The sequence below is a fragment of the Gouania willdenowi genome, chromosome 17 (assembly GCF_900634775.1).
Source record: "Gouania willdenowi chromosome 17, fGouWil2.1, whole genome shotgun sequence".
NCBI lineage: Eukaryota > Metazoa > Chordata > Actinopteri > Blenniiformes > Gobiesocidae > Gouania > Gouania willdenowi.
Genome location: NC_041060.1, coordinates 28,167,822 through 28,186,948, shown reverse-complemented (window position 1 = coordinate 28,186,948; position 19,127 = coordinate 28,167,822). Strand labels below are relative to the sequence as shown.

General features: G+C 38.9%; 2 protein-coding genes across 8 annotated transcripts in view; one reads left to right on the top strand and one right to left on the bottom strand.

The window, feature by feature from the left end:
- LOC114478906 (chloride channel protein 2-like) overlaps nucleotides 1–19,127 on the bottom strand; it is a 134,723-nt gene that overhangs the window by 51,238 nt on the left and 64,358 nt on the right. For all 7 annotated transcript variants that reach the window (XM_028472262.1, XM_028472255.1, XM_028472261.1 and 4 more), the window contains exons 2-6: nucleotides 16,457–16,625; nucleotides 5,523–5,654; nucleotides 3,596–3,724; nucleotides 1,941–2,074; nucleotides 1,550–1,630 (exon numbers count right to left, since the gene is read on the bottom strand). In XM_028472262.1, coding sequence (XP_028328063.1) covers nucleotides 1,550–1,630; nucleotides 1,941–2,074; nucleotides 3,596–3,724; nucleotides 5,523–5,654; nucleotides 16,457–16,625 — 645 coding nt within the window. The remainder of the gene's footprint in view (nucleotides 1–1,549; nucleotides 1,631–1,940; nucleotides 2,075–3,595; nucleotides 3,725–5,522; nucleotides 5,655–16,456; nucleotides 16,626–19,127) is intronic.
- LOC114479529 (zona pellucida sperm-binding protein 4-like) lies at nucleotides 17,037–19,066 on the top strand. The gene is made up of 8 exons (XM_028473262.1): nucleotides 17,037–17,319; nucleotides 17,380–17,567; nucleotides 17,699–17,796; nucleotides 18,069–18,226; nucleotides 18,288–18,480; nucleotides 18,552–18,699; nucleotides 18,770–18,845; nucleotides 18,966–19,066. The coding sequence occupies exons 1-8, from the start codon at nucleotides 17,037–17,039 to the stop codon at nucleotides 19,064–19,066; spliced, it is 1,245 nt and encodes a 414-aa protein (XP_028329063.1).

Genomic DNA, 19,127 nt, shown 5'->3' with positions numbered 1-19,127 from the left:
ATATGGTGCACAATTGCAATATATATATATATATATATATATATATATATATAAAGACTAGCTTTTGTTTCTTGCACATCCAAGCTCCCTCAACTTGATTCCTTTCTGTTACATAGGTCATTAAATTGGCTACATGCAAAAGATCAATATTTCAAAATCAGGCTTCAACGCATTCCATTTTGTAATGAGATCTAGGATGTCTTGTTGAAGTGTTGACTTTATTATTATTTTTTTTTAGCAGTGTAGTTAATTATAGCATTTACAAGATGTGAGTAAATCTGCAGGTAAATCTGATTTTCTCAATGCGTGAGTCAGAGAAGAACAATAAGTTATGTTTATTACATATCTAAGAAAAATGACGTGTATAAACTCAGGTCTGTGCAGTGTCTCTGGTGTCTACCTCCATGTACTTTAACAGGCAGACTTAGTTCCAGTTGGCAGCACATTGCTCACTATGCGTAGATGAACAAATGTGTTTCTGGTTAAATTAAATCACACCTTTAGCTGACGAGAATAACCACAGTTTATTCGTTTTTCATACATCACAATAATCCACGTACGCACTATATAGATGAAGATGAAGATTGTTTATGATTAACAAACATTTAAATAGATTTTAAACAGCCTACTGTATATAAATTGTAAGATGGCTGTCGAAGCAAACATGTAGACAGGGCCATCTTGCACTTTTAAGGTTATCACATGTGTTAAGTTGCAACTTCCACATTTAAACAACAAAAATTAAGCACATGATGATTGAAAATGCTCATTGACAGACACTTCTTCTAAGAAAGCCTTCACTATTTCAATGGTGCTGTGAAACGGAATATTTAACACTGATAAATATCAGTAAGCAGCGCCATGAAGTTATGAGCGAGTGTAAAACCCTAAGGTTGGAACAACTCCCTTATTCCCAGAGCAATAACTAAACTGTATTTACAATTAAATAGACTGTTTGCACACATTATTCAATGTTTATTCATTTTGCACATAGGGTTTAGTTGTACTGGGATTCATCTTTTAATATATTTTCTTTACACAACTTTTATGACCATGATTATTCTACAATACGGATTGTGTGTCGTCTACTTTTAATCTATCTTTACATGTCAATCATGTTTCCTATAGTTAGCATAAAACAGGTTTACCAACTTTTTAAATAATTTCATGTGTCATGTCTTATCAAGTGTGCGCACACTTCGATGACACACACACGCACACCTCATTGTTAAAGGAATTTGAGTCTTAAAAAAAAAAAAAAAAAAAAAAAAAATCCAATATAAAACCCGGTAGCATCATTTCACATGAAAAATGACTAGTTTTTTGTTCTTTTTAATAGCAGTGTCTGCAAATTTTAAAATTTTAAGTTTTCTTTTTCAGCAATACATGAGCAACTCATCTACATTCTACAGTTCTTAAAGATAGCAATCCTTTTCACATACTTTAAGTCTGTCAGTGAGTTTCCACAGATGCATATAATGTTGGCGATGCGGTTTATAGACAGAAATTGTTGTGACATTTGCTTATTAGATTACAGTAATCTTCTTACCATGTAACTCCCGCCGAAAAGAGCTGCCATGAATTTGCTCAGGAGAGCGGCACAGAGGCTGGCAACATGGACAAAGGGTCCCTATGAGAGAGAAATTAGGGAAATGTCAGTAAGCAAAGAGCATTTTATGATTGCATGGGTCAGGGACAGTCTTAAGTGATCTTTTTATGTAGAAATGTCCTGATCCAAATTTTTGAATTCCCGATTCAATTTAAAGGTTTTAAATCCCCACCTTTCCCCTAAAAACATTATTCTTAAAAGCATGTCAATTATCATTGAGTTTTTACAGCTATAATACATCTTCACAGCAGTCCACATCAAAACCATAAAGGAATCCATCACTCCTAGAGGACCGATGGGAAGAGATGTAGAGGAAAATCAAAGACAATACCTCCTTCCCGAGAGGCATCCCACTGCCTAGAGCGCAGGTCAGACCGATGACTTTAGCCACAAAGGTCTTAAAAGTCAGATACTCCTTCAAGACCACCCCTCGGAGAATTGTCTTCATCTCAGGAATCCCAGAACCTGGAAACATGCCAGGTGAGGGTGATGGAGTGAACAAAAAGGACACACTGAAAGAAAGCCATTACAAACAGAAAGAGAGAGAGAGCGCTGAGGGGATAATTAGAGTTAGAGTTTGTTTGATTGATATTCATATTTTTAAGTTCGTACCAGGGTTGGGGTCAATTATAATTGTAATAGCATAATTGATAAATAATTACAATTATGGCGTAATTAGAATTGTAATTGAAAAAACCTATTGCTGTTGTAATCATGATTATATTGTAATTGAGTTCAGTAATTTACTTAGGTAATTGTCATGGAAAGCCTCTAAAATCTGTCAATTACAATGTAATAACTATATTACCGTTCTATGGCTTACACATATGTAGTTAATCATTAAAATAAGGAAGTGAGATGAAAAACCAATTGAATGATAGATAATGTTTTTTAGTGTATTTCACAGCTGATTTAAGACATAGGTCAAAACTGATCCGTTACCAATAGAGATGCTAACAGAAAGCTAACACAAGAGGAAGATTAAAGCAGAACTAAGTAACGGGCTTAGCACTCCCCGTAAAGGTCCCTTTAGGTTATGTCACTGTCGTAAACACTCACAGCTACATGTGCACCTTTGCTCTCCCAAGACGATAGCAACCGATCACTAAAAAATCCTAACAGTGACACTCAGGGTGCGTTCACACATATAGTGAACAGTATGAGGAAGAGAGACAAGTAAAATAAATGAATGATGTGGGAGTAATACTGAAGGGTGTGTGGACATGTGTGTGATGTGTTTGTGTGCTGACAAAGCAGCTCTGAAAAAGGAAGGATGGATATTTGTGTGTGTGCTGCCTGATGGAGCACTGGGTTGCGAGTTGTTACTGCATGGAGTTACTCCATCCTTTGGGCAAAGGTCCTCTCTGCCTTTTTTTTGCTGGCTCCACCATGATATAAGTTTGAGAAATTTGTAGACAACCGTGTGCAGCCACAGGGCTGGTCATAATCTAGCATTAGTTTGTATTGTGCTGCCGTAAAGCCAGAGACAACAGGGACAGATGAAAGACCCCCCAATAACCCCATAAACACTTGTATTACCTTCACAGGGACTACGAGAAGGATTTAATAAGGTGAAAAAGATACTTAGTTCTGCTTTAAGTTTTATGGAGTTATTTATTTCAGGCCCAAGTAATTGTGATTAATTGAATTTGAACTTCAGTATTTGAGAATGTAACAGACTCCCAGAGGAAAAAATTGTTGTAATTGGGAAAAAATGCCTGTCAACGTAATCATAACTGAGTTGTAATTGAACATGAATAATTTAAGACGTAATTTTAATTGAAAAATGTAATTGACCCCAACCCTGGTTTCTACATCTCATTGATTCATGGCTTCCCTATAAGTATGACCACTAAGGGGCATGCAGCATATGTCCTTGACGGACCTCATGGTTCCCCACACTGCCAATTACATTAATCAAACATGAGCAGTGACCATGCCTATTAATAATCATGCTTCTGAGGTAGTAAGAGGAGAGTGTCTTACCCACAGCCTGAGGAGCCAGGATCTGTGTGAATCCTGCTGAGAAAGTGATGAGCACCACAGGGTAGGTGACCCAGGCGATGTACTGCAGAAGCAAGTTACTGTCCAGTCCACCATGCATCCACTTCTGTGCTGCACATATACACACACAGCGATACACACACATAACTTACTCTAAGCATAGAACCAAACTAATCCTCTTAACCATCACAGATAAGAAGCACATTGACTCTTTTGGATTTTCTAATAGCATGTTTTCCTCATTTTCACCTTATTGCATGCATTAATCTTCCTCACTAACTCTTCTGGATCCTGCCATTTAATAATTGTACGTCTTCATTAGGCTCACTAACAAATTTGTCTTTTTGTCTTCTTCTTGGTTTCCTAACTCTGCACTTCTCCCACATTGAGAAACACCTTTTTGGATTCTTTAAATCCCATATTGAGATGCCAACCTTGAATACAGAGGTTTGGTCAAATTGAATGCAATGCTATGTTTCATTATTGAAGAAATTCACTTTCTGCTCCACCTTTGATACCAGAGTCACCGAGCAGCCGCCTGCAATCAGAGCGTAATACTTTTTTACATTGGTCGGATAATTGGAGAACTTCTTCCTGAGCCTGCAGGAATAGAAATAATCTTCAAGTCAATATATAGTTATATACCTGGTATTAAGACCGCTTTTGAACCCCTCTTCATTGTCAACACCACTAAATAAAAAATGTCCCAAACACACACACAATCACTGCTGCATGTTTAGATATAGTAAGAAGGCAACATGAATAAAAGACAAAATATAAAGCAGCAAACATCACAGCATCACAGCACTAAATAGCTAATATACACATACAGTATATACAGTATAAAACCAAGAATACTTTGTGGCATAAACAGGGGTAAGAATCTTTAGGCACCTCAAGATCCCATTAGAGAAACTGTGATTCCATTATGAATCTTGAAGCATATTTTCAGTTTTTATTTGTTTCTCATTGTGACCACTGATGAATTGCAGTTTTAAAAACATAGCAGTTGCATTCAGAAGTGAGAAAAACTGGCCTCTTTTACCTTTGATTAAAGCAGCAGAGGATACTACATAGTAAAGTGCCAAATTATCAGCATGCGAAAGGGCTAATCTAAATGATAAATTTACATTTTATTATATGTAATAAACTAAATAGCTCAACCATAGCACTTTGAAAATATCAGTGAACATTTCTTCTTCAGTGTTTCTGGTAATTTACCATTTAAATAAACGTTTATTGAAAATGTATGCATCGATCATTGATTACTATGTCTGAATGATGATGCATCGATTATTTTTCCTGCCCCCTAATACACAAATCAACAACATTTGATTAGGGTCTTTGGGCAATGCAACACATTTAATGTTACTCATGGCTTCAGTCAGAGTGCAGACTACGCAGGCCAGCAGTTGTACCCATGCAGGGTTACCTTAAGACAGTAATGTCAGACACTCACTTTGGAGAGTCTAAGTAACTGATCACATGCTATGAATTCTGGGAGGAATACAATCAGGAGTGAAAACATGCAAGCTACCCTCAGACTGTTCTACCCTAGACACAGAAATTGAAATTTATTATGTATTAATTTAATGTCTTGTATAGTCAAAACTCAAAGTAGGTGAATTACAAAATTATTAGCAAGAAGCCCTCATATGTCCAGAGCTGAAGTTTCATCAAAAACTATCATGATATTTAATAAATAGTTTCTTTGAGTGGTTCAAGCTCTGATAAACCTTGGGAGAGGATTTAAATCACTTTGTGCTAATATTTTACTATTAAAATCCAGTTAAAATTTCCCCTGTGGCTCATCATAAGGCCATACTTGTCATTTCATTAATGCTTCATGCAGTTCCAACCCCTGAGTGAGAACCCCGTCAATCCATTTATCCTTCCATCTTTCACTTACCTTCTTGGCAGAAGGCGATGGCATAATCCATGACCCAGCTAACCAGAGCCATTAGCAGCCCCAGCAAAATCAGGAAGATCCAGTCCTCGCCGACCCGCGAGATCAGGAACTTTTGGCAGCGAGATGCACATACTAAGGCACAGAAATATGTACAGGATAAGAATAGCGTAATCGCTTGAGTGTGAGGAGAGTGTAAAACATAAGAGTAACATAGGCAACAATGTGTAATAATTAACAATGAAAAGTCACTCTTTGCAACATTGAAAACAGGTGTCCCACAGGGATCAATACTTGGGCCTCTCCTTTGTACACTTTACATTATTGATTTACCAAAACATCTGTCTAGGTGCTGGTTTCCAAATGTATGCAGACGATGCAGTTGTCTATGCGAGTGGCAAAAGTGATTGAAACCATTACTGCACAGCTCCAGCAATACCTTAACTCTGTGTTAATATGGTTTCAAAACGCAGGACTAACCCTAAATGTGAGTAAGACAGTGTCATTTTGTTTTGCTTCCAGATCACATCCCCTGGAAAAAGCTGCATCTGACAATTAATGGTCAAGACATTGCCCAGGTCAAAGAACTTAAATATCTGGGCCTAATCTTGGACTCTAATTTATCGTTTAAAAAAAAAAAGTGACCAAGCTGGTTGACGATGGACAACTCCATATGAAGAGGTCTACGTTGGACTCACGAGAAGCACACGAGTGGTTAAAGGTCACAGTGTTATATTTGAGCTTTTTTTTTGGGGCTAAACCTCTTAAGGGGAACACTACACATTTAATAAAGTAGTAAAGCTAAAACAACAGTGTGAGTCATTCCTGTGTCATAACCTGAGTTGTGTAAGAAAAAATAATCCTGAAATGTTTATAACAATTTGTAAGAAAGGGGCTTCTAAGTCAAAAGGTTCCATACTCATAGAGACTAGCATACATTTTGCAGTTCCAGTGGGTTCTATGCAGTACGATTACAAGTCAGAACTTATCACATCATTCCTGAAAGCTGATACCCGAAGTTTCTGAGAAATCTATGTTTATGTATGATTCTTTTGAAATGCAAAAAAATACCTAAGTAGTCTTTTACTATGGTCTACAGCCAGTGGTCATTCATATACATTAATTTATATAAGTCCCTCCTTCATCCTATAGATTCTATGCAAATGGAAACGATCAGAGTGATTTTGGCTCTCACCTGACCCATGACCTATATCAATGCAACCTTGTTATGTTCCGCAATACATGTGCAATAAAGTGGGCGTGGCTTCTGGTAGTTTAGCAGAGGCAGTGGGAGGAAGTGGAGCTGTTGAAGGCGGGACATCGAGATGTTTCTCAGAAACTCCTGAAATCAGCTTTAACCAACCCAGCAATACTGAAGATATGACTGACCTTTTAAAGATATCTACAGTACATCTTGCCATTGATCTGCCTTTTACATTACATTCCATCTGTGCTATTCAGCAAACATTCAACTGATACAGCAAACTGCAACATGGTTAATGGCTTGATGAAACCGTTTTACAGTAAATCATTTCTGTATTATCCAAGTTTATTTCCCTGCTGACTGCTGCCATTAACTGAATTAATTGCTAGCTGACAGACAGAGCCCAAACCAATATACGTATCAAAGAAAATGAACTAGTAAAGTAAAGCCTTTCTCCTTCTAAATAAATATTTCTAAAAAGTTGGTATACACACCTGGCTCAGACATACTTATCTATGGAATAAAGAAATCTTTAGAGTCATATTTTATCTTACTAACTTTAGGTATACAGGAAGTTGTTTGTCTTACTCAGAAGTGTTGAGAACGCCATTTCCTTTGCTTGAACTCTGTCTACAAGCATCTTGATAATAAGAAATCAGATGCTAGAATGCTATTCAAAGACTACAGTTTAGCTTTTAACTCAATGGTCCCAACAAAGCTTATTCTAAACTCAAATCCCTTGGACTTGATGATGCCATTTGTAAATGGATTTTTAATTTTTAACCTGCTGACCACAAAGGGTCAAAATCAACGGTTGTATTTCTGATGAGCTGTGTACTAGCACTGGTTCCCCACAGGGATGTATTTTAAGCCCTCTTTGTTTTTCACCCTGTATACTCACGACCTTGTAGCATCCCATGAAAGCAATGTGATAATTAAATATGCAGATGATACAACCATCATTGGTTGTATCAGCTCAAAAGATGAATCACTTTATTGTGAGGAGGTAGAAAAAGTAGCTCAATGGACAAAGGAAAACAACTTGCTTTTGAACACATCAAAAACATGTGAACATGTTATTGACTTATGTCACAATAAAAATCAGTTGCCTATTACTATCAATGATTGTGATGTACAGATTGTTGAGAAATGTAAATTCTTGGGCGTGACTCTTTCTCATGACTTGAACGGGAGCTCTAAAACCAGTAACATTGCAAAGAAAGCAAGACAGCGCCTCGTCTTTTTTACACAAGCTTCAGGACTTCTTCCAAAATGCTAAGATTCTTTTAAACTTCTACTATTGTGTAATTGGGAGTGTCTTAACTAATTGTATGACTGTGTGGTTTCATAATCTCACTCTGAAAGAAACAAAGTGGTTGGCTCAGCCAGCAGGACCATTGGCTGTACATTGCTGCTCCTGGAGGCCACACATAAAGCCAGACTCTTAAATCGAGCTTTACAAATAGTGAATGACGCGTCAGGCCACCCCACCAGGGCCATCTTTGAAACGCTTCTTTCAGGGAAAAGGTATCACTCTATCAAATGTTCTACTGCTCACCATTTGAACAGTTTCTTCCCAAAAGCTGTGATGACTAAACAAGGCACTTTAATTTTGTATGGACTTTTTATTGTACAGAATCGACCCAATAGTATTTTATGTGGTTTTATGTGACTCTTTTATTGTACAGTATTTTACATTATGGTATTTTTAGTGGCATTGACTGATTGTTTTTTCTTTTTAATTGTGAAATGTCATTAAATGTTGACTGCACTTTGAGCTCCTTGCACATTTTTTTTCCCATGTGGTTTTCATACTGCAAATGGCTAATAAACTCAACTGCACTTACTCTTCTGCAAGAATGTGTATGAATGTCATGATTTGTCCTGGGGGCCAGCACACTCCTTTTTTTTATTTTTTAATTATGAATTTTCATGCACTGACCCAACTTTACCTACTAATCAGAAATCTGCTGCCTACGATGAACACCACAACTGATCTAAGGGGACACTGGTTTTGACTGAACCCTTTCAGTTAATATTAATTTTAGCGAGAGCATCAAATAATGGGAATGAATTACTAGAAGACATAATAAATGGTGCTAAATATAAATCATGGCTCGTTGACAGTCACTGAGTCAAAGCTCTAATTTCCTTATTTTATTGTATTTTCCATTTTTGTTCTTCTTTCATCTGACCCTTACCATTTGGTCAAGTGTGCAGCCAAACCCAGAGACATAAAAGAGCCGAATACAGCGTAACGATGGGAGACGGAATATTAGCCGTAAAGTTTCACTTTATAAAGTTGTCTGACGGCTCGTTGGAGAAAGCAAGCTTTGAGGGATGGGAGAGGAAAACTAGCATTGTTTTGGGCTTTTCTTTAGATTTGCGCAATCCCTTCTATATAAACAAACCTCAAATATACTATACATTGCACACTTGAAGTTCAACAGCACACTAGTGTACCCCAGTACACTAGTAAAAAAAAAATATTTTGTATGGAAATACTTAGTTTTGTTGCACATGTTGATTTGACATGGAAAATACAAATAGTTACGCAGCTAATGCAAGAAGACACAAAAGTAAAGGTCTTTTTGTAATACACTTAGGCAGTATACGTTTGTGAAAAGCAGGAAAAATTCAAACCTTTGACGGCTCAGGGATTTTAAATATAGTTTACCCTCAGAGGAACAGGACAATTGTGAATGAAAAGATTTGAGCAAGTTTGACAAGTACGAAAACTACCACATTGAGACAAATCGATGACCAAGTCAGCAGCAGTGTAGAAGCCCGACTTTTACATTTAAGGATACGTTTGAGTTCACAAAGGGGAATGAGCTGAAAAATACAAGTACATTAACCCAGGGATTAAATTTCAACCATTTTTATTCTTTAAGTTCCAAAATAGATTCAGAAAAACCTGAACATTCAATTAAAAAAATGCTCCTAGACCATTTTATAGTTCTCATGACTGACAAAACATAAACATAGTGGAGTTAGAAAAACACAAAATCAGTGCAAAGTACACCAATAGTAGCTTACCACCACTAAGTGTGGAGTGAAAGAATATTTTTCTTATTATTCTACTATTTTATTATTCTTCTGTAACGCTAATGATACATTAATGCTAATGCTAGGCTAATGCTAACACTAGGCTATTGCTAACGCTAACGCAGTGTGACGCGGGCCAGCACATGCATCCTCACTTGCATTTTCTTTAGGAAATGCAAATATTCTAGTTATTATTATTAGCAACTTGTTCTGACACAAGATCCGGTAAAGTTCACTTTACTTACAGTGAATGAAAATTCTCCATTTCACCCCATCACAGAGGTAACGTGTGAATGGGCTTCAATGGAGCACAGTAAGTGAGGAATCAGTATAGGAACATGATTTAACTTTGTGATAGGATATATAACTCTGCTGGGAGAAAGTAGCCAATGTTAAAATACACTCCTAGTCGAGGCGCTGCAATAATTAAAAAGCCAATGGGCGGCACAAACAGATGCAATCCATTTTGCCAGCAATGACAGAACGATGATAGCAGGGGCTAGAAATCGTATCACTTTATCTCCAGCCAACTTAAAGGGCAGAACGAGAGCTAGGTCATGGTTTTAAATTCTACTGTTACATTACAATCGATAACTCTGAGTTAGGTCAGCTACAATAGGCATTGCTGGGTTCATTTGAAGTTCTTTCCTTTTTCTTGTCTGTAAGCACTGCCAAAAGCAGCATTCACAGATGTGACCGTCCCCAGGATCTCCCAATGGGCTCAGAAAAACCACACAGCGGAAAAAAGGAAAAAAAAAAAAAAGAAAAACCACAGCGGCGCCATTTCTGGCAGCGAGCTATTATGCCCCAACACTTAAATGAGTCGCTATGCGTCTTCATCCCAGTAACGCACTCTGACTGGAGCAGCCCCGAAATGTGGGCGTTCCCAGTCAAATCTGGCCTTTCGCACATTCTCCCGTCTGCTTAAAGCTGCAGTATGTATAATATATTTTTTGTTTTATTTGGTCAAAAATCCATAATTACCTTAGAGTATAATTCAAAGTCCTTCTCTTGGCACTGTAAATGAGCTTTAGAAATCAAGGAGAGTGACTAGATTTCAGCCAATCAGAGATCCTTCTACAAACAGAACTCCAGTTTGTTGAAAATTTAAACATCAGCCAATGTCGATCCTTTCCTGATGAAATACTTGGCTTGGACAAAAAAATTCAGCCGATCTACACACTGCAATCATATCTAAAAAACTTATGTTGTTCAACAATGAATATTGGGGTTCAAATTAAAAGTGTGCTTTATAGTTTCATGGTTTACAATGACATTTACAAGCATTAGGAAAACTCCATATTCCGTGATTTCAGGACAGCCCAAAAAAATATCATGACTCAGTTCGACTCCCTGTATATGAAGCACTTTAGGCTGCCTTCCTTCACAGACCAACGTGCGTTGGGTCTAATTACGTGCGGTGGGCGTGTCAGGAACCTGGATGGGAGAATACGCACAAGAGATACATGCGTAACTGCAGGCACGTAAAAAAAAAATGCTTAGCAGGGCCAAATGTGCAGTAAAGACTTTTGCAAGATTCGTCATGAAATTACAAAAGTTGAGTTATCACAATCTTTTATTAGCTGGATGAAATTATTAGATTTGGTGAAATTATCAGGTTTGGGGGAAAATAGGCATATTTAATCTATAACTAAACTCTTTTTGTTGAGTTTGACAACTGAAGTTAATAAAGGGTTTGCAAATGACAAACTTGATACCAATATGTATGTTGCAACCATGTTAAAAAGCAACTGTGACAAAAGCACAGTATGTGAAACTCAATTGGGACAAATCCTCTGATTCGGTTTGTTGAAAAGTTGAGCATCAGCCAATTCCGATTCTTTCCTGATGAAATACTTGCCAACTAGTTTCTTTTAATTATTTCTAAAGTATGTTTGAGAAAAGGAATTACTTTTCCACATATGAAAAAGTTATTTTCCACCTGCCATCTCAATGTGTCCATATATTTCACATCCTACGTATCATCTGAAGCCACCGGTTAGTGCTGCTAAAATAAACATCACAGACACTATTAGGACTTATTCTGACAAAAGAGGATGCTACTATAAAAAGGACATCGACAAATGATTCATCATTCAATCGTAATGGTTAAGGAAGTGGGCTTTAATCGCAGGGTTACATGTTAGAATCCCACCCGGGCCATCACCGTGGGATGTTGAGCAAGTCCATTAACCCTGACGGGTCCCCAGGCACTACACCATGGCTGCCCACTGCTCCTCAGGGATGGGTTTAATGCAGAGAACACATTTCCTGTATGTAGCGATACATTTGACAACAATAATATATTTTTATTTTAATTCAATAGTTTTCCATATTTAATAACTACTTTAATAATGTCAACAAAAAAGTATCCCTTCTGCTTCCTCATTGGTGCCAAAAGTGAAACAATCATAAAGCTAAGGCCGCAATGATTGGTCGACAATTGATTATGACGACTATAACATTGTATCATTCAAAGTGACTTTAAAAATCAACCACTGGCTTTAAAACAACTTGTTTAAGACTACTCACACTTTGAGTTTTTATTTTTTTTTTTACTGCGATCAATAAAGTTTTATGTAAAAAAAAAAAAACTATTTCACAAATGCATTCGTTGTCTCAATTTGTTTTTGTAAAACACATGCCATCAGAGCACAACAGGGTAACAGGTGTGATGATTTGCGTTAAAATAGCAGTCAAAAAAAGTGAAAAATAATTGTGACTAATTGAAAAAAGTAATCGATTGATTAGCCGACAACAACTATAATCATTAGTTGCAGCACTATCTAAAGCAGTTGTTGCATGAATAAGGAGGATTTTGGAGGTAGGTTAAAGCCACACATTATATCTTTATTCAGAGTCCCACAGAAAGTCTGGCACCTCCAAAGCCACACACTCGTGTGCGTCGTGGCTGGCACTCACATCTCGAGGCTCAGCTGCTTTCACAGATGTCTTCAACTGAACTCGTAATGAATTCACACCCAATGCCAGACTTTTTCTTCACCTCTACTATGTCTGCATTGAGTCACCTGACACCAACAAGCCTTCATCTGGAATAAATAAAAAATAGAAATGAAGCCCTTCCATGAAATGGTAGATGACGCTATAACATTCACCCACTGAATATGGACAGATAGTACATACTACTTGTTGTAATCCGTTTTGGGAGAATAAGTTCAGGGTTCTGACTAACATCAGTCAGAAAATATCCAGAAACTTCACCCCATGAGTCAAGATGAACAAAGTTAGGCAGTGCATGCTTTAAATGTCCTCCATGACCACCAACAGGGCCTATAGCTGCTTGTGTAGGCTGTCTTGTTCAAAAGTAACAGATCCAAACAGAAGCACTCATTCGCAGTCCATCACCCACAAAGATGATGTTCCCACACAAAAGCAGGAGAGGAAAACACTGAAACTCCCACCCAATCTGACGGCCCTCTCCGTGGGCATTACCTAAGACAAAGGCTGTGCCTGAGTCTCTCTCCACAGATGGGTCCAAAAATACACACTTCTCTTCATCTGAGAGCACACGAAGCAGACAGCGAATACATAAATCACTCGGGCTGACGACTGATCTGAGAGTGATTGTTTTAAATGGCTTCTATTACAGGCAGCAAGGCAGCCTGGGCTGATATAGTGTTGCTTTCACCTATAGTGTAATCTATAGCACTTTATTCAGATCACCAGTCACAAGGGCAAAGAGACTGAAAGGAATAGCACCCACTCGTACAAACAGTACAGTGCTGAATTGTTGAAACCAGAAAAAAAGATTAAAAGAAAAAAAATGATCAGTGACCAATGTTCTGATAAACCTTTGAAATTGTTCCCTATTAACAAAATATTTTTCAAATAATTTATTATTTTTTGGTAGGCATTTATTGCCTCGTTTCTACAAAGGGCGTGGTTTAGGTCATGTGATAGGTGCACCACATGACTTAAAATTTCCATCAATTGTATTTTAAGCCACCCCGCTAATCCTTTTAATTCAGCCCTATCCCTAACCTTAACCCTAAAATGTTTATTTTTGTCGGATATGTACTTTTAAACATGGAATTTGCTGGAATAAAATGAAAAAAATTACATGTCAAAAGCAGAATGAAGAATCTTTCAGTCCAGTGCCTTAGACAACTCGGCCATCCTGACATGGTGAAATCACATGCACATAATCATGGATCTGCACTGGATGAGTACCTGCACCATAACAGCTACAAAACAGCAACGCAGCTGATAGATTTCCATTAAAGTCAATGTGTCACTTTCCACCGCATGCAAATCAGTACCGTCACTGCTGAGTCATGATGCTGCAAATACGCAGCACATCTATTTCTGTTGGACGCTGGAGCTGTGCTGCAGCAAGTTAACAAAAATAAGCCAGTGCAGAACAGGAAGTAGGACAGACAGAACAAAATATACAAATTATTTTCAAAACAAAATACTACGTGTTCAAGGGGGAAAACACTGACCTTCCGGGACCTCCAACGGCCCATTTCGGACTTTATCCAAAAACCAACCACATATTCAGACTCAGGGGAATTAAACCTGTCCTTCTGGCCTGGGGTCCGGTCCCTGCTGGCTCTTGGCCCACCCGCCGGCTGCCCATTCGGTACGGTTCTGGCCGTCTGCTGGGCGTGGGCCTTGGCTCCTCTGCCTTCTACATAGACACTTCACTTCACTCACTCCCAGCTGGCCTTGGGGTTGGGGTGGGTGGCGGGATGCGCTGGGTGCTCGGCTCCTTGAGGCTTTCTCGGATGTGTGTGTGGGGGGCGGCGGCTGCTTCTCAGCCTGGGATCTTGGGGGCGTCTGGGGGGCTGCTCGGCCGTGGGGGGGTGGCCTGGGGCTCCCTGGCCCCCGCTCTTTCTGCTGGCCTGGCTGCATCTGCGGGCCCGGGGCAGTTCCTGGGTTTGCGGTAGCGGTTTTTGCAGATATACTGGTCTACGATGCACCGGCACGCCTTGGGATGTGGGATAAAACTCATACTGGGCTTAACTTTAGACAAGTTAATCCCAAATACCTGCTTTAGGTATTGCCACTCACTCATTCCCCCTGTCCACAGCCACCGCCATTATATATAAGCTTCACACTTGTCACCAAACTGGCTTGATTATACAACATAATAAGCACAATATGTTCTACAACTTCACATCTCACCCTCACTGTAAAATAATCTATTCTTCCCCACCCTTTCTATTTCCTAACTTGAGTCTCTCCTCCCTGCTCCCACCCTCCCCTCTACCTAGATGTAACACTGCTCTCCCTTTTTATATCCTCCCTATATTAAAAGATTTCTTACCCTTCCTTAGGGAGGGCAGGTGATGGTCACAATTAAGCAATAAAATAACTCGATTTATTTTATTGCAATAACAAAACATGCATTGTTGTCTCATAATGATTGCACTTCTTGTAGTGTTGACCTTTGACAGCATGTGCAGACAAAAAAAAAAAAAAAAAAAAAACCTGTCTTCTGATACCACATTTTTGAAAAAAATAAACACTTTTTACGGCAATAAAATTGTGCGTTTCGGCATTAGCGAACGCAATTCTGATTCTACAAAGCACATATTCGGACTCGAGGGACCAGACCTTTCCACTGATACCATGGTTGGCCTGATCTGAGTACTTTTAAAATCATATTTCACATATAAATAATGCATTTATCCACAGTTGAATCACACTTATGTACACTTACATGTGAATAAGCGAGATCTCCTGAGTCCTTGCTGCAACAGATGAGCAGCAAACGGAGGCAGTGGGGATTGCTGGACTGCAGATTGCGCTTAAGTAACGCAGCGGAGCAGTTTCGGTGAAGATACGCATCCAGTAGAAATCCAGAAAAGGTCCGGAAACATACTCATAGTCGGGGCTAAGGCTACGTTTAACGTATCTCTAGACACTTTCTTCTACAAACATGGCTTACAAGTTACCTGGTTGACTGAGGGATGATTTTGATTTAACACAGATTTATTATTGCTTACACAATTGTGGAGCAATGGTTTTTTATGCTAAACTAGCCCAGACAATGGAAATTAAGTAATCCAAACAGGGTCAATAATAAAATATTTTAAAATAAATCAATGAAAAAAAAACATTTTGACACATACACCAGCCACATAGAAACAATACAAGCTGTCAAAATGTAAGCTTTATGTAAAGAACATTTTCATTTTTACTAAAAGCTCCAAAATACATGATACAAAAGACAAAGAGTTATGTCGTATTGCTTCTTGACATGCATAACAAACTGATTTAAACACTATTAAGAACAATAGTCTGGTGTAAACCTAAAAGAAAAGTGATTCCTGGAGATGCTACTATTGCATATATAGTATATGGGAATGGAACGTGGGCACAACCTATTGTGTGATGTAAATAACAGATAACAGAGGGAGGCTTAGAATTGAATTTAGCAAACTTTAAAAATACATCAGATATACAAACAAATCAGTGGTTATGGGCTGTCTCGGCTTGAAACTGAAAAAACAGGAGGCTTGAAGTCTTGGTGTTTTCATAAATTTTCATGATTATACTAAAGCGCTGAGAGCTGATAAGGCCGCATCAGTATTATGCTGATTTGCACATATTCACACTAAATACATTATATTTCAGTTCTGATTAAATCTGACCTTTAGGATTCGTTCAAGCACCAATCCTTTGTAGGTTTAGACGTCTTTGAGGAATCATCACTTACCCTGGCATTTTGCACATGGGTCTTTCTCATACTCCAGAAGGTCTGCAGCACGACTACGAACACTGGTGTTTCTGCGCAGTCCGCTGCCATCCCGCACCTCTCCATCTCGTAGGCGGGCAGCCTCCACCTTGGCATACACTCCTAGCTCTTGGGTGTACCGCCCATACATCTGTGATTATGACAGATGACAAAAAAAATAAAAAAGGCTTTCACTGAAGGAGATTCACTTAAAAGAATGAATACTGCATCAGATAAGAGTAGAAACGGATTTTTGTAAACAAACTTAACCAGGTATTGGAAACATTTTTGCATGCAACCCAAAACTCCTTATCTATCACTCAGCATGATTTTGCAGTCAAGAAGTGTCTTTGCTTCCTGATGAATGAGCAGACAATTAGCTCCACCTGTCAGCTCCCAGCTGATTACCTCTGCAGGGCTGTTTCACAATTAACTCCAAACAATGAGAGGTGGAGCACATGGCAAACTACACCCACTCTATCATGTATAAAAGCCATGTCTGGACAGAAGGTGGTAGTGCTGTAGTTCTGTCTTGTGTTAGTTGTGTGTTATCAACACCACAATGGTGCCTTTGAAGTATGGGTTTGGTGTTTTGATGGGGATAGCTGTCCTTTTAGTAGGAGATATTGCTGCCCAGAGTTACCTGATGCCTCCACTGAAGAAGCCTCAGCAATCTTTACAGCGTAATCTGCAATATTCTAAATTAACTCCACACGAAGTGCCTGAAAAATGCCAGATTGGGGAGAATGAGAAGATTCGCTGTGGAATTCCTGATATTACTGTTGAACAGTGTGAAAAGATCAACTGCTGCTATGATGGGCACCAATGCTACTATGGGAAAGCAGGTATGTGTTCCCTCCTCAAAAAGTTTCTGTCTGGATGAAGTGAGCTTTTCTTTCTTGCAGTGACTGTGCAATGTACGAGGGATGGTCAGTTTGTAGTGGTTTTGGCCCGAGAAGCAACAGTGCCCCCAATCGACGTCAATGCCATCAGCCTGCTTGGATCGAACGAGGCCTTCTGCTCTCCTGTGGACAGTACATCTAGCTTTGTTATCTTTCAATTTCCTGTGACTTCTTGTGGTACAGTGCTTAAGGTAGGGAACATAGCAAGCTTTCTATTTAAACCTTTTCTTTGTGTCCATGTGCATTTCTCCTTGGTGTAATCAAAATTTTATTCTTTAAATGGCTATGTAACCTTTTTTTTTTTTTAATATTGATGTAGGAGGATGAAGGGGACTTTGTAGTTTATGAAAACCACATGTCTTCCTCATATGAAGTGGGGATTGGGCCTAGAGGATCAATCACCAGAGACAGCCATTTTGAGTAAGTTTCTAGCTTGCCTGTAGTCCTTCACTAAAAAAATGAGCCTTGTCTTTTTTTTTTTTTTTTTTTGCCATGATTTAGTATGTTAACTAAAAATGTACAGAGATTTAAAAGGTATAATTAATTTCCATACAACTGATATTAAAGGTTGTAAAACATGGTGGCATTGGTCAATTCAGTTGACGGCCAAAGCATGGTTTAGGACTAACTGAAACCACATCTAAAATGTCTACAGATTATGAGGAGCACTAAATGAATATTGTGCTTCACAGGTTACTGTTCCAGTGTCGATACTCTGGCACTGGAGTAGAGGCACTAGTCCTGGATGTGAATGACCTTCCTCCTCCCATTCCGGTTGCTGCAGCAGGTCCTCTTCAAGTCGACCTCCGACTGGGCAGTGGACAATGTCATGCTAAAGGATGTGTGGAGGGTAAGCTAGCAAATGTTAAAACACTGTCTAGCTTTGTGTCCTGACTCAAATTTGATTACAGAAGAGGCAGCGTACAACTCCTTCTACTCTCCAGTTGACTACCCCATCACTAGAGTGCTGAGGGAACCAGTCTATGTTGAAGTGCGTCTCCTGGAAAGATCTGACCCAGGTCTTATCCTAAACCTTGAGAACTGTTGGTCCACGTCATCCCCTGATCCTCAGAGTCTGCCACAGTGGGATCTCCTGATTGATGGGTATCTAGAACACAAGCCATCATTACCTTGACTTTTCTTGAAGTTGCTTTTAACAACTTTCTTGCCTATAGGTGTCCCTACCATGATGACCGGTACCTTACCACTTTAGTTCCTGTGGATAGCTCTTCTGGGCTTCAGTTCCCCAATCACCACAAACGCTTCATCATGAGAATGTTCTCATTTGTTGACGCAAGTGACTACACTCCCCAGAAGGACACGGTACAGCAGCACTTGTACAGTTATTTCCCCAAATTGAAAAAATCATTTACTAAAGGTTTTTTTCTTCTAGGTGTTTATCCATTGTTCAACATCTGTGTGTTACCCAAGCAGCACAGACTCCTGTGAACAGCTGTGTCACCGACACAGTAAGTGTAAAAGTTTACTGTGAATCGCATGATGGGCAAACCTGTGATTCTTAGCCTTGAAAAAATGACTGCAAAATTTGACTGCATGTGATTAACTGACCATTATCTGTTTCTTTACAGGGAGAGCAGCAGCAACTACAGTGAAGAAGGCTTCCTTTAACTCCAAGGCCCTGGTATCAAGTGGTGAGGTGATCTACACAGGACAGAAGACATCTCCTTAAAAAAAAAAAGTCCCTGTATCTGATCTGTTTTTTTTAAATAAAAGGTGGTTAAAGCTCAATG

Excerpts from the sequence above, each read along its gene's own strand:
- LOC114479529 (XM_028473262.1), top strand. The coding sequence starts at position 17,037 with ATGGTGCCTTTGAAGTATGGGTTTGGTGTTTTGATGGGGATAGCTGTC. Across the intron at positions 17,797-18,068 it reads ACCAGAGACAGCCATTTTGA|GTTACTGTTCCAGTGTCGAT; the intron begins GTAAGTTTCTAG and ends TGTGCTTCACAG. Across the intron at positions 18,700-18,769 it reads ACACTCCCCAGAAGGACACG|GTGTTTATCCATTGTTCAAC; the intron begins GTACAGCAGCAC and ends TTTTTCTTCTAG.